We start from the raw sequence: 12,037 nt of genomic DNA, 5'->3' as shown, positions 1-12,037 counted from the left end.
GTGGAGGATGACTATGGGTCTTGAGTTCTGAATCCTTTGGAAAGATCTCTGATAGCTCCTGCAGACTTCTCCATTTGTTAGTACAGGGCAGACATGGTTCTTAAGCTTAATTAACTTATAAGGGGTGAGAAGGGGTCTTTGGTTTTACTGAACCCATAGATAAGAGTGCAGACAATGGTATGGAAGGAGACTGAAGACGAAAATTGCCCTCTTCCTCAAGACTTTCAAACACTGATAACTCCTCTTTTTATTATGAAAGACCGAAATGCAGACTCATCATTAAAAATCTTACACAGTATGTTATATCCTGACTGTACATGACCCTTAAAGGAACTGCAAAGCAGGTGCTAATCTTTTAGTGCCTTGAGCACCCAGGCAATTATGGCACACAAAAAAAAAATTATATACTTGAAAAGAAAAATATGCATACATTTCCAAATTAAGGTACACCATACTACAAGAGAGAGAAAAAAAGTAAACAAGTCAGCAATTAGCAGCAAACTTTTCTGTAAGTCAAATATCAGAAACTAAAGTAACCTATATAGTATAATGCACCAGAGCAAATGCAAACAGAGCCCTGACTTTGCAAGACATGTCAATACTACACAGACATTGACTCACAAATAAACTTATATCTAATACAAGAAGCAAAGGGAAAGCATGGCAATTCACTGAAAAACTACCTGTGTACACAATTCTAACAAAGAACTAAGAACCACACACAAGCGAATTTCATGAAATGCAGGTTTGATAGTAATTGCAGCTGTATATCAAATTTTAAATAAGACAGTGAAAGATGAAAACAACTAACTCTGCAAGCAAATAAAAAAATACTCAGTCAGTAAAGTGCCTAAATAACAGCAATAAACAGTTGATCATAACAGATTCCATGGGATGGTAAAGAGAAAAGCACTAAAATAAAAAAAAAAGACCAATAAAGTGAAAATACCACAAGTAACTTTCCAGATGATGATTAATAAGGAAAATGAAACTGAATGAGGCTGAAATTCTGAATCAGAACTGTCAGTAAAAAATTCTGTGAAAATTCTTTGGGCGTTACATTAAAGTGCTTCTGAGACACCAGGCAAGCAGAGAATGACCAGTTTTTGCCACCCAAAACACTTGCAGACCTGGATGCACACTCAGACAGGAGCATGATTGACTGATTATGTCTATTAAAACTGGAGTCACAACATCTAGGTTATTGACACCATAATAAATTTAAATAGAAAACTAAAAATAAATAAGTTTAAAAAGAATCTCATATAAAAATATCTAAAAATATATGCACAGTATACAATAATATTATCAATGCTTACATATACTTTATATAATTTAAATTTTGTTGAGGAGGCCATGCAGCCTCCCACATAAAGATATACAGTATAACTGCCCTTTATTAAAGTCCTCTCTGAAGATTGTAGCTAGAATAAAATTACCTTCCTTGTCATGCCCCCAGGACAGGAACCTATGTCTCAAATTCTCAAGGCTGGGACATTCGACCAGCAAATGCCTTACAGTCAAGGGTACAATACAGTCATCGCAAAAAGGAGGATTTTCACAGGACATCAAGAATCCATGAGTGAGTCTTGAATGTCCAATCCTAAATCTCCATAACATCGTTTCTTGTCTCCTTGGGATTTAGGGATATGACCAAGGAGATAATGATGACGTGATACTGCCCATTTTTTTTTTTTTAATATTTTCCCACTGGGACTACCAACTCTTTTTAATTTCCTGATATGGCAGTAGGCATCTTCTGGGTTCTGGGAACTGACTGCTGACTTTGCAAGTTGGTCAGCTTTCTCGTTCCCAACCACCCCAACATGGGAAGGAAAGCTGGAGACTGTTGCTATAATAGATTAAACTATCATCAAGTAATGGGTTTGAGTTGAAACAATCATACGTTGTGTCAGTGTTTTTAACAAGTGCATTTCTGGTCTTCAAATCCAAACCTGTTATATTTTCCCAATACTGACACCTGTATAGGGTTTACAAGTTTTGGTGAAAGTGCCGAATCACTGTTAATAGGATGACAAAAACATCATCAATGCTTATGAGAAGAAAAAGCTCTCAAATATAAATTACTGACCTTATTACGAGCATCTTTGTTTAAACCAGCACACAACAGGCGTTCACAGATTTCATAATGACCATTTTGAGCAGCGAAATGTAATGGAGTCATACCAATTGGCTGAAAGAAAAAAGCAGAAATAGATTAACATACCATAATGAATAGCGCGACATAAAAACAATTCTTACACATCCTTATTTCACTAAACTGACAAACATACAACTAGGGTTCCAGAAAAGAAGATGGTATAGAAAGATCAAAAAGAAAAATGTACAGAAATTTTTTTTTTTAGTTTAGTAATAACAAAAATTTTTTTTAAATATAAATTTGTCAGTTTTAATGAGCCTAACTGTTCAATCAACATACCACGAGACAACATAGAATGGAAAACACTCCCTTTAGCTAGCCATGCACCCAGAAACCCCAGCACCAGCATGATGGTAAGTCATTCCTGTGCTGTCTTGAGGGGCAGTGAGGGGAGCCCTCTGCATGAATACAGAAAATGAACTTTGTTATTCCACACAAAAAACTTCATGTTTTAACAAAAGAAAGTCCATACAATCCTGATTAGCTATGTTTTCCTTTCAGACTCAGGCAAACAGTATTGCAAACTTAGCCTTTCGAAATGGCATAGTTGCAAGTACCCCAGAGGTCTATGCTCAAGAAAAAAAAGGAAGAGCCATGAAGAAAAGAAAGGAGACTGAAGGAACTGCCATTCTGCAAGGAATTAATAGCTGGCCTATAGACTCCACAGGAACAATGGAGTCAGTCTAAATTTATGAGATCTGTCTCTTAGGTACAACCTGTAGGAGATCTCCATAATGCACAATACTGAACAGCTTCCACTTCCACATTCCTTCAATAGGCAAAAGATAATGAAATAACCAGGATTTCAAGACCCCTAATATTAAACCTCTGAGGTTATGTTGACAATTATAGTCACCATCCATTTTTCAACCTCTGACAATCAGATCATAATTATAGTCATCATCAGAGTTATTTAATAAATACACCATCAATAATATTTAACCCCTTGTGGACGGGTAACAAACATATGTCTACTTATAGCTTTGGGATGGATTCCGGGTAACATACATATATGTTCAAGATTTTGCGCCATACAGTTTGAACAAATTTTGCAGGAAAAGTGCTCACGTCACTTCCATGGGCCATAAAAGACTCATGGCAACTTTTACCCCAACTCTAATAGTTAGTCGTACAGGAGAGAGAGCTCAGTTTGTCTTGAGATTGGTAAATGCTATCCAAAATTCCCATCCAATAATGTCTCTTAAATATTTTACAATAAATATACTCAGAATTTGCTATGGATTTTAGTTCTTATCTGTTATGACATTATGTGAGCTGTAATCATAATTTTACATAATAAAATAAAAAAAATATTGGAAAAACACATATAACTTGGTACAATTAGCATATTTTTTATAGAGTAGTCGCTTGTTTCGTCCTCAAGGAGTTACCTTCCATGGTCTACCAGAGCTCCATGGTGACCAAACTAATATCAAAGAATTCTCTTCTAGTTGGTCTTTTTAGCCAGGAATTGTGTCGTAATGATGGCGTATATAATGGACTCAAAGATAAGAGGGCACTTTCCCTTATCTTCAGCAAAGCTGAACCCAGTTTTTCCAACGTCAAAAGAACCTGCAAGAAAAGAAAGTGACTAAAATGACTGCCTTCTTGTTTACAAACGGACCGTTAAAGACCAAGGAGCCATTAACTCTCCTTGGTCTACTAGCTATAACGGTTCATGTCGTTATCAATGCTCTGAAAAAATTCCACTTTTTTCTCCGTTTTCATTACCGAGGATCATGGAAACATCTAAAATAGCAAGATAAGAGCTTAATGTTAAGTTCCAGTTAAAAGTTTTAATTTTAAACTTTTGGAATTGATAATTTCCTTTTAAAAGCCGGAACCCGGTTCGTTGATTGCTACCTAGTTTCGTAAAGCGAAAGTTGTTTTAAATTCTAACTAAATGTTTTAACTAAAAGAAATGTTCCACTACTTATTATTAATATAGAAAATCCTTTCAGATTATACGATGTCTACAATAATCTAGGGAGTAAGTGAGAATAATTTAGACTAGATTACTAGTGGATGTTGTCTGTAGCCTATGTCCTAGGATTACTTATCCTTAAGTGGCCTAGTTGTCCTTAAGAACGATCTAAAATAATCCACGTAATCTAGGACTAGATGAAAATAGTAACCTGTGCCAGATGAAATGGTAGCCCAGCTTTAAGGCTACATACTAAGGCAATTGTGTTTTATGTAACCCATAACCTTAATTGTGAATTAAATGATCCAGATTAAGCAGTATCCTAGATTAGAGTAAGTGATAGCCTAGCTATAAGTTTACACATTACTGGGTTACTATTTTGTATAGTAGACCAAATAACCTAGGACTGGATACAAACAATAACCTGGGTTAGACAAAAACAGTAGCGTAACTCTAAGTTTACATAGTAAAAAGCTGCTGGTTTTATATAGCCTATACATTTAAGTGTGATCTATAAAAATCTGGATTAGGTAATACCCTATACTGTACTAGGCTAAGAAAGAACAAATAAGCCTCGGAGTACATATAAACAGTATTCTAGGATCAATAACACTGGTAAGGTCTTATGTAGCCTACACCCTTACAAGTGATATAAACCTTGAACAGGCAATAGCCTAACCGCTTGGTCAAGCGATCCGGTTTTATGGCGCTTGTCTAGTGACGAAAATCAGCAATTTTCGGCGCAGAAAATTGCAGATTTCCGCTTATCAGCGCCGATAATTGGGTACTGGCGCTGATACATACGTAACAAGAGGCGCCGATAACCGAAAATCGGCGCTTTTCGGCTCTGATGACCCCCGAAAATCGCCAAAATCGCTGATTTTCGGTTATCATCACTCCCTCAGAAACAAAACCCTGCTGATAACTGGGGACTGCCTGTAAGTAGGGATCCCTTTTTAATGGAATATCCTGCTGTTGGTTTAGAAACAGCATGGCTGAGTATCAGACAAAAAGGTAGTCCTGGCTACATAAAACAGAAACCAGATTATAAGAGGATTAATTTTTGTATGTATAGCTTATTATATCCTTCGGCTTTCAATAAACCTAGAAAAAGAAGCGGCTTAGCATAGGTTAAGCAAGAACCCTCTAAGAAATCTTCTATGCTTAGATTAACGTAGATTACACTAGAAGGATTAACCTACTGTAAGCCATGTAAAACAGTAGCTTGGGTTAGTTAAACAAATTAGTTAATAGAAGATTAGTTTGAATGGCATGACAATTAAGAACTGAAATTTCACATAGCCATTGCAAAAGGACTCACAGTTTAAGTAATACAGCCAAATACGGGTGTGAAAATTAACCTAAACCTCAAAGGGTTTAAGTTAACGTAGATATTTTATAAAAGGTATTATAATTACACACTAGTAATCCAATTAACCTGTAAGATGTAATATGCTAACAATACAGGGATTTACAAAAGTGTCCCCTATTAAAAACAATTTATACTAATTAGTTTCTAATAACCGCTTGGTTCTTTCACTACAGGGCCGACTTAATGCAGGACCCTCAGCTCAAGTGTTCTATAGCAAACTGCTCAGTTTGCTTTTTTCCAGTGGGTATGGTCCATACTACCTGTCATGAGCATGCAGCAAGTTTTAAGGATGAAACAGCTCATTTTAAGCTGTCACGATGGGTCCTAGGATTCAGCAAGGAGGAGGAAGGGGGAGTTTATATCTTTCTGGCAGAACTCCAGCAGCAAATATTTAACCCCTTCTCAGATCTATATTCGGGTCAAAACAAAGTAACATCAGTCCCCAATAACTCCCAGGTTAACCATGTGGAGAAAATAGAGGAAGTTCCTCTTGGAGGTGATTTTCTTACAAATGAAGTTGATATTGCTATTGAAATGACCTTGCTGAACCCAGAAGAATCAGGGACACAACCTTCAGTCAACCTTGGGAGAAACTTTCCAGAAGGAACTCAATCTCCCATCCAGCTTTCAAAAGCTGATCAGGGTCCTTCCCCCTAAAGGGATACAAGGATTCACTTAACCCCAATTGAAATTACTACATTTTCAGAGGGGTATAGTAACTCACCCAGGACCTCTGCCCCCTGGGTAACAGGCAATCACAGTTCAGTTGTGGATGCTCAGTCAGATTACATAGCTCCCCAAAAAGGGATACACAACTTACAGCATTTGATCAGTTCCGTAAGGAAATTATGAGAATATCAAAGATGTCCTTGCCACAGAACAGCAATATATAATGGACATATTGCATGATTCCAAACAGGAAATTAAAGAAATCAAGTCAGTGATGTACACTCCAAAGTGTAAAAGTACTGCAACCTGCAACCGATAAGGGAGAGTGGAAACAAATTCTGACCAAACAAGGTCCAGGGTTAGAATTCCAACTGGAACCAACAAAACAGTCAGTTCGGACTACAAAACTTCAGATTAAAACATAACGGGCTCCAATATTCTCCCCTGATGATACTGATAATCCTTGGCGAGAAGCTTCAATGTATATTTTCTCTCCTGATGGTAAGTATCTAATTAATGAGAGAAAAACCATGACCGAAGTTGTACATGTGGAGTTTAGAGACAGGGCATCATTTCCTAATACAGAATGGGGCCAGATACCACCTTTGCCAGACATGGAGAAACCTCAAAAGGAAACAAAACTGTACAGCGTATGCTCTTCTGGGAAAAGAATTCAGGAAACAAAAAACCCAAAATTTCCCTTTACCCAATTCAAAAAAGGCTCGCTTTGATCTAAAATCATATAAGCCTGAAGTACCTCCAAAACTTTTCATCATAAACAGGTAGGTGGTCAGAAGGGACAACCCCCTTCAAAAGGACAACGACAGCCACATTAGCAAGGACATCCTTTTCGCAAGGTCCAAAAGCCGTCTTACAAAGGACAAGGAGAAGCAACGCCCAGAATGCCTATCACGGGAAAAGGTAGAGGAAGAGGAGGATACCAATAGGAATTGTTTGGTCAGGGGTCGGCTTCAAAGACACCACAGGGAATGGAAGTCTTCTCCTTGAGGACACAGCACTGTTCTCAAGAGGCTGGGGTGGAAATGGTCTCATTCTCCCCCCGCCTTTAGGGGGTTCTTTCAAGAACCAGACCCCTCTCTGGAAGATTACGTGCAGAAAGCCCTGTCAGAGAGAACCATAGAGAGGGCCGACTTCCTATGTGCAGTGTAATTTGGCCGCCAATTTGATTGTGTAACTGGAGCTGCAGTGACAGCAACGTTTTGTAAACAAACATGCTCTGAGTGCACTGCAACCCACTATAGGGCCAACAGTTTATCTTTATGCTGGAACACAACAAACTGCCAATGTTTATTTATTTGACAGCTGTTGATTGTTCATTTTATGGACGTATATCAGAAAATAAGGGTACAAATAGGCCTATATAAGTATGTAACAGTAAGAGGACCATTCAGATACATCACAGCCAAATGTGACTAGATCAGCAGAACAGACTTTGCTCCAAATAATACCTAAGTAATTCCTTAGCGGGATAAAAATTTTATTCTTCTCAGATATTCTTACAGACATGTATGTGGTATATAAACAAAAATAACCCATAAATGTTTAAACAGTTTTATTCAAAGTTCTGTAAAAAAAAAAAAATAAAAATAACCCCTGGAAAAATGTTTAAACAATTTTATTCAGTTCTGTAAAATAAAATAATACATATTTTCAAACATTTAGGCTATGTAAAATTACCTGTGAAAGGACTGCACCTGGAAAAGTAATTTATTGTACTTCAATGTCATTAAATGATGGCAGATATAATAGGCCCTAGGAGAAGAACATGCTAGCAAAATGTCAAGCCTTTGTAAATACCATGCCTTAGCAAAATATGCACAAAATGCTATGCCTGTGCACAACCTACTGGAAATAGGTAGTATTTAATTACTAATCACATACCACCACCAACGGCAACAACACATACACATAGCACACATTGTTCCCTGAAACATACCTGGGGATCAAGGTCATGTTCCTCTCTTCTTCCCCCTGCAGGATCTTTACTGGCAAGAGACACACTGGCTGAGATCTTTTCCTCCCTCATTTTTTAGGTATGTCACAGTCATAGAATTGCCATAACTCCTGCTCTCTTGACAGACAAATGCCCTAAGTATTCCTTGAGAGCAAAGAGGACAGTCTTCACATCCACAAGACTCTTTTCTTCTGACCAATGACCTGATCCTGACAGATCCAAGAGACGAGATGAGTATCCCATCCCTCTCTTGAAGCATCTGAGAATAATAGAATGTCTCAGGCTGGAGTGTTAAAGGCACCACTGATATGAGGTTCCAAAGGTCTTGTCAAAACTCAAGGTCTAAGTATATTTGGTGAGGAATAAGAACTGGAAGGGTTTTTGGGGTCTTACAGAAGAGAACACTTCTCTTTCTGCCACCACTGCAGGGAAAGTGACCAGCATCTGCAGAATGGTACAAACTTTTCTAGCAGTGGCATGTGACCTGGGACTCTAGTCCATAACTTTGAACCGTAAATCTCCTGGGCCTGTCTGGAGAGCCAAACTGAAAGAGGTGCTGCGTCAAGAGCCATCCCAAGATTTGTCATCCGTCTTGAATGTTCCAAATCTCACTTGTCCCACTTGATAATCAAAGTCAAATAGCAACACAGACTGGAGGGAATTCCCAAGTGATTGTGACATTCTTGATGAGATGAGACAATAAACAGAAGTCCTGGAGGAAGGAGCCAAAATGACTCGGTTTAATCAAAGATGGAACAATCCCTTCAAAGAAACTGGTGAACACCTTTTGGCATTCTCCTGCTGTTGCCTAAACCCCTTCACTGTGAAGAACAGTCCTAGTTACACTACCACTAAGAACATGAAGCAGCCAAACACCCATTTATATTTTTCATACCTTTCACCGTTCACTTTTCTTGTTCAAATCCATGTTGAACAAAATACACAAACACCATACATACAATGAAAAATGATGAAATAAGTTTCAACTCGATGGTCAGTCAGCTCAACAAGACTTCTTTAGTCAACCACAGCCAAAGAAAAAGTTACTGATTCATGCTCATTCTAGGCAATGGTTTGTATTCCTGTGGGAACAAAGGAGACTACAGTAACAGTAGGCAGCAGTACTAGTAACCATAAAACTAATCAGTGAGTTCCAATAAGTGGCACTTGATACTTTTATATAAGGCAAAACCATCAGCACACACGGAAATGAAGGATAACATAAGCTGAAACAATGACAAAGATCAAAAATTAATTGTGAAAAGCAAGACCACATCAAGGTCTATGGAGCAAAGTTACCAGGTCTGGTGAGACCAGCCAACTCACTTGGTATGACTAGTTTCTGCCAGCTGAGAGAATTTGGAGTCCTAATGTGCAAAAGGCAAGCGGATTATCTACTGTCTTGAGCACTGTATCTGGCAAGGGAGCTGATGCACCTGAAAGCTAAACATAGTGATGGGTTTGTAAAAACAAAACAAATATTAATTAAGATGTGTAAAAACTCACCCCATCAGAAATAAATGGAGCTCCAACTGCCATCAATTTTCGCACGAGAGCAACATTCCCTGCTTTAGCAGCTGCCACTAGCCTTTTACCCAGCTCGGTAATAGTAGTCAAATGCAGAGTATCTCGTACAACCACTTTTGGTTGCTCATTAACATTTGGGGTAGATGTGTTGGCAGTGTTTGCTGATCCTCCTGTTGCTAAATAAAAAGAAAAAAATACACATGCGACATGGAAAACTTTCCTTTATGTACCAATATGACATCCTTATTCCTTTCCAAATGTACTGGAATTGAATCTTCATTATCTTCTAAATTTGTCTTTTAGTTCAGAAGTTTCAGTTGACTGCTCTTTCTTTTTCCATGAAAGACATTGCACTCTGGCTACTTGAGAAGTTTACAAATGAAATCACCACTAACTGATAATTTGAGCAACTTAGTCTCATATAAAAACAATTATCCTTCACCCTTATAGCATTCTGATCCCAAGAAAGGTAACCTATCAAACCCTTTTGACATCCCCTAGGCTCCTTTGACTTTAATATAACTTCAGTTTCCCCTGAATCTTAAAGTGACAAATTTTTTAAGTAATTTGTATTTTTCCTAACTATACAAACCATTGGTCTTTACATAAGGAATATGCTTCAGTGCAGCTGGAACAGCCGTTTAACTTTTAAACAAGGTGATTAGGTAGTTAAACACCGAGCACCAGCTGGGAGTTCTGCCCACGGCTGGTACACATTCACTTTGCCTTTTGGCCCAGGTATCAGAATGAGGGTTGGCATGAAGTGGACATAAAACTGTAAAGACCTCAGGTTTGTATAGTTAGGAAAAATACAAATTACTTTAAAAATTTGTCATTTATTCCTACACAATCTACAAACCATTGGTCTTTATATAAGGAAGCCTTACTTCTAGGTGGGAGGAATCCGAGTAATTTCTGAACTGACTAGTAGTTCGCCACACCTGGGTCTTCTTCCTGGTCGGGTAGATTAAGAAAGAGGACCGTGCCTCTTACATGTTGAACGGAGTATGAAAACTGCATTTTCAGCTGTCAGACTTCTGAACCTTTTCTAATGAATGGGTGTGAAAGCAACATAATTCAAAAAGGGGTTAGGTTGAATGTTGAATGTTGGAGCCAATGAAGCAATGTAAAAGGTTTGATTTATTGTCAGGCCCTCTCTCCCCTTGATAGAGAGAGGGTAGGACTTGCTCCTATACTGTACATCTACATACACAGAAATAGAATGGATGCTCGATGTGAAACTCACCCGCATCAATGTCAGTTCCAGCATGTGATGGCTCACTAACCTACCCTCTGCCTGCAGGGAGAGGAAGGTTGAGGAAAGAGAAAATGGGGTGGGGGGAGGCCACGTCACTCACACACATACTCTCTTTTTCGCAACTGAACACCTTATGTGAAATGTTACCTGTCCTCTTAGAGGAGCCAAGTAAATTTCACAACTTGATGAGCAGCCACAACAGGACCCAAGGAAAAAGTGTACGAGGACTTGTGGGTAATATCCTGAAGGTAGAAGGTGAAGGTGGTCTGGTGCAACCAAACCCCCGCCTTCAGTACCTGAGGAACTGACAGATTCTTCCTGAATGCGAAGGACAGAGCAATGCCCCTGACCTCGTGGGTGCTCATCCAGAACTTACTGGTGTCCTCGCCAGATGAAAAGTACGCCCATTTGATCACCTCAAGAAGTCAAAAAGAGATAGTGTTCTTGGACACCTCTTTCTTGGTCAAGCCAGTACTAACTAAGTCTCATCGACATTCAGGCCAGAGATATCGAGGCCACTTGAGGTAGTACCCCACACTCTAACAGGACAGAGTAGCATCCCACCTGGATCCCTAGCAACAAAGTCCTCTAGGGAGGGAATCGTAAAGCACTCAAACCTAGTGTCAGGGACTGACGGATTCTGAGTCTTTGCTACGAAACCTGAGACAAAATCGAGCATAACTAATCCCCATCCCCACAAGTGTTTAGCATCAAAGGAAAGACCCCAAAGTTTGCCTACTCTCTTCAATGCCAGGGGAGCAAGAAAATGGTCTTGAGGGTCAGATCCCTGTCTGACGACTCTCGTAGACTCTTGTACAGTGCACGAGTCAGGCTCCTCAGAACAAGGGTTACATCCACTCAGAGGGCCTGAGTTCCCTGGGAGGGCAAGACCTTTCAAAGTTTTTCATCAGCAAGGAACTCTCCAGTGAGGAGGAGATACCCATGCCCTTCAGGCACAGTACTAGGCCCAGTGCAGCCCTATAGCTTCTCTCAGCAAAGAAAGACGAGGAAGTCCGCTACCTGCTGAACAGTAGCTCCAACCAGAGAGAGACCCTGTCTACAACACCAACCACAGAAGATAGCCCATTTTCCTTGGTAAACCACTGCAGAGAATTCATGAAGGTATCCAGACATCTCTGTTGCTGTGTGGC

The 12,037-nt window shown here is 39.2% G+C and overlaps 1 protein-coding gene across 5 annotated transcripts in view; it reads right to left on the bottom strand.

The window, feature by feature from the left end:
* The window catches only part of Atac3 (Ada2a-containing complex component 3), a 128,450-nt gene that overhangs the window by 89,090 nt on the left and 27,323 nt on the right, over window positions 1-12,037 (bottom strand). For all 5 annotated transcript variants that reach the window (XR_010858077.1, XM_067132711.1, XM_067132710.1 and 2 more), the window contains exons 3-4: window positions 9,608-9,804; window positions 2,093-2,194 (exon numbers count right to left, since the gene is read on the bottom strand). Coding sequence is in view for 4 of the 5 variants with exons in the window: in XM_067132711.1 (XP_066988812.1) it covers window positions 2,093-2,194; window positions 9,608-9,804 (299 nt within the window). In the remaining variant the exon portion in view is untranslated. The remainder of the gene's footprint in view (window positions 1-2,092; window positions 2,195-9,607; window positions 9,805-12,037) is intronic.

Source organism: Macrobrachium rosenbergii, chromosome 32 (assembly GCF_040412425.1).
Source record: "Macrobrachium rosenbergii isolate ZJJX-2024 chromosome 32, ASM4041242v1, whole genome shotgun sequence".
NCBI lineage: Eukaryota > Metazoa > Arthropoda > Malacostraca > Decapoda > Palaemonidae > Macrobrachium > Macrobrachium rosenbergii.
Note: the sequence above shows the minus strand (reverse complement) of the source record. Positions and strands in the feature narration are given on the sequence as shown.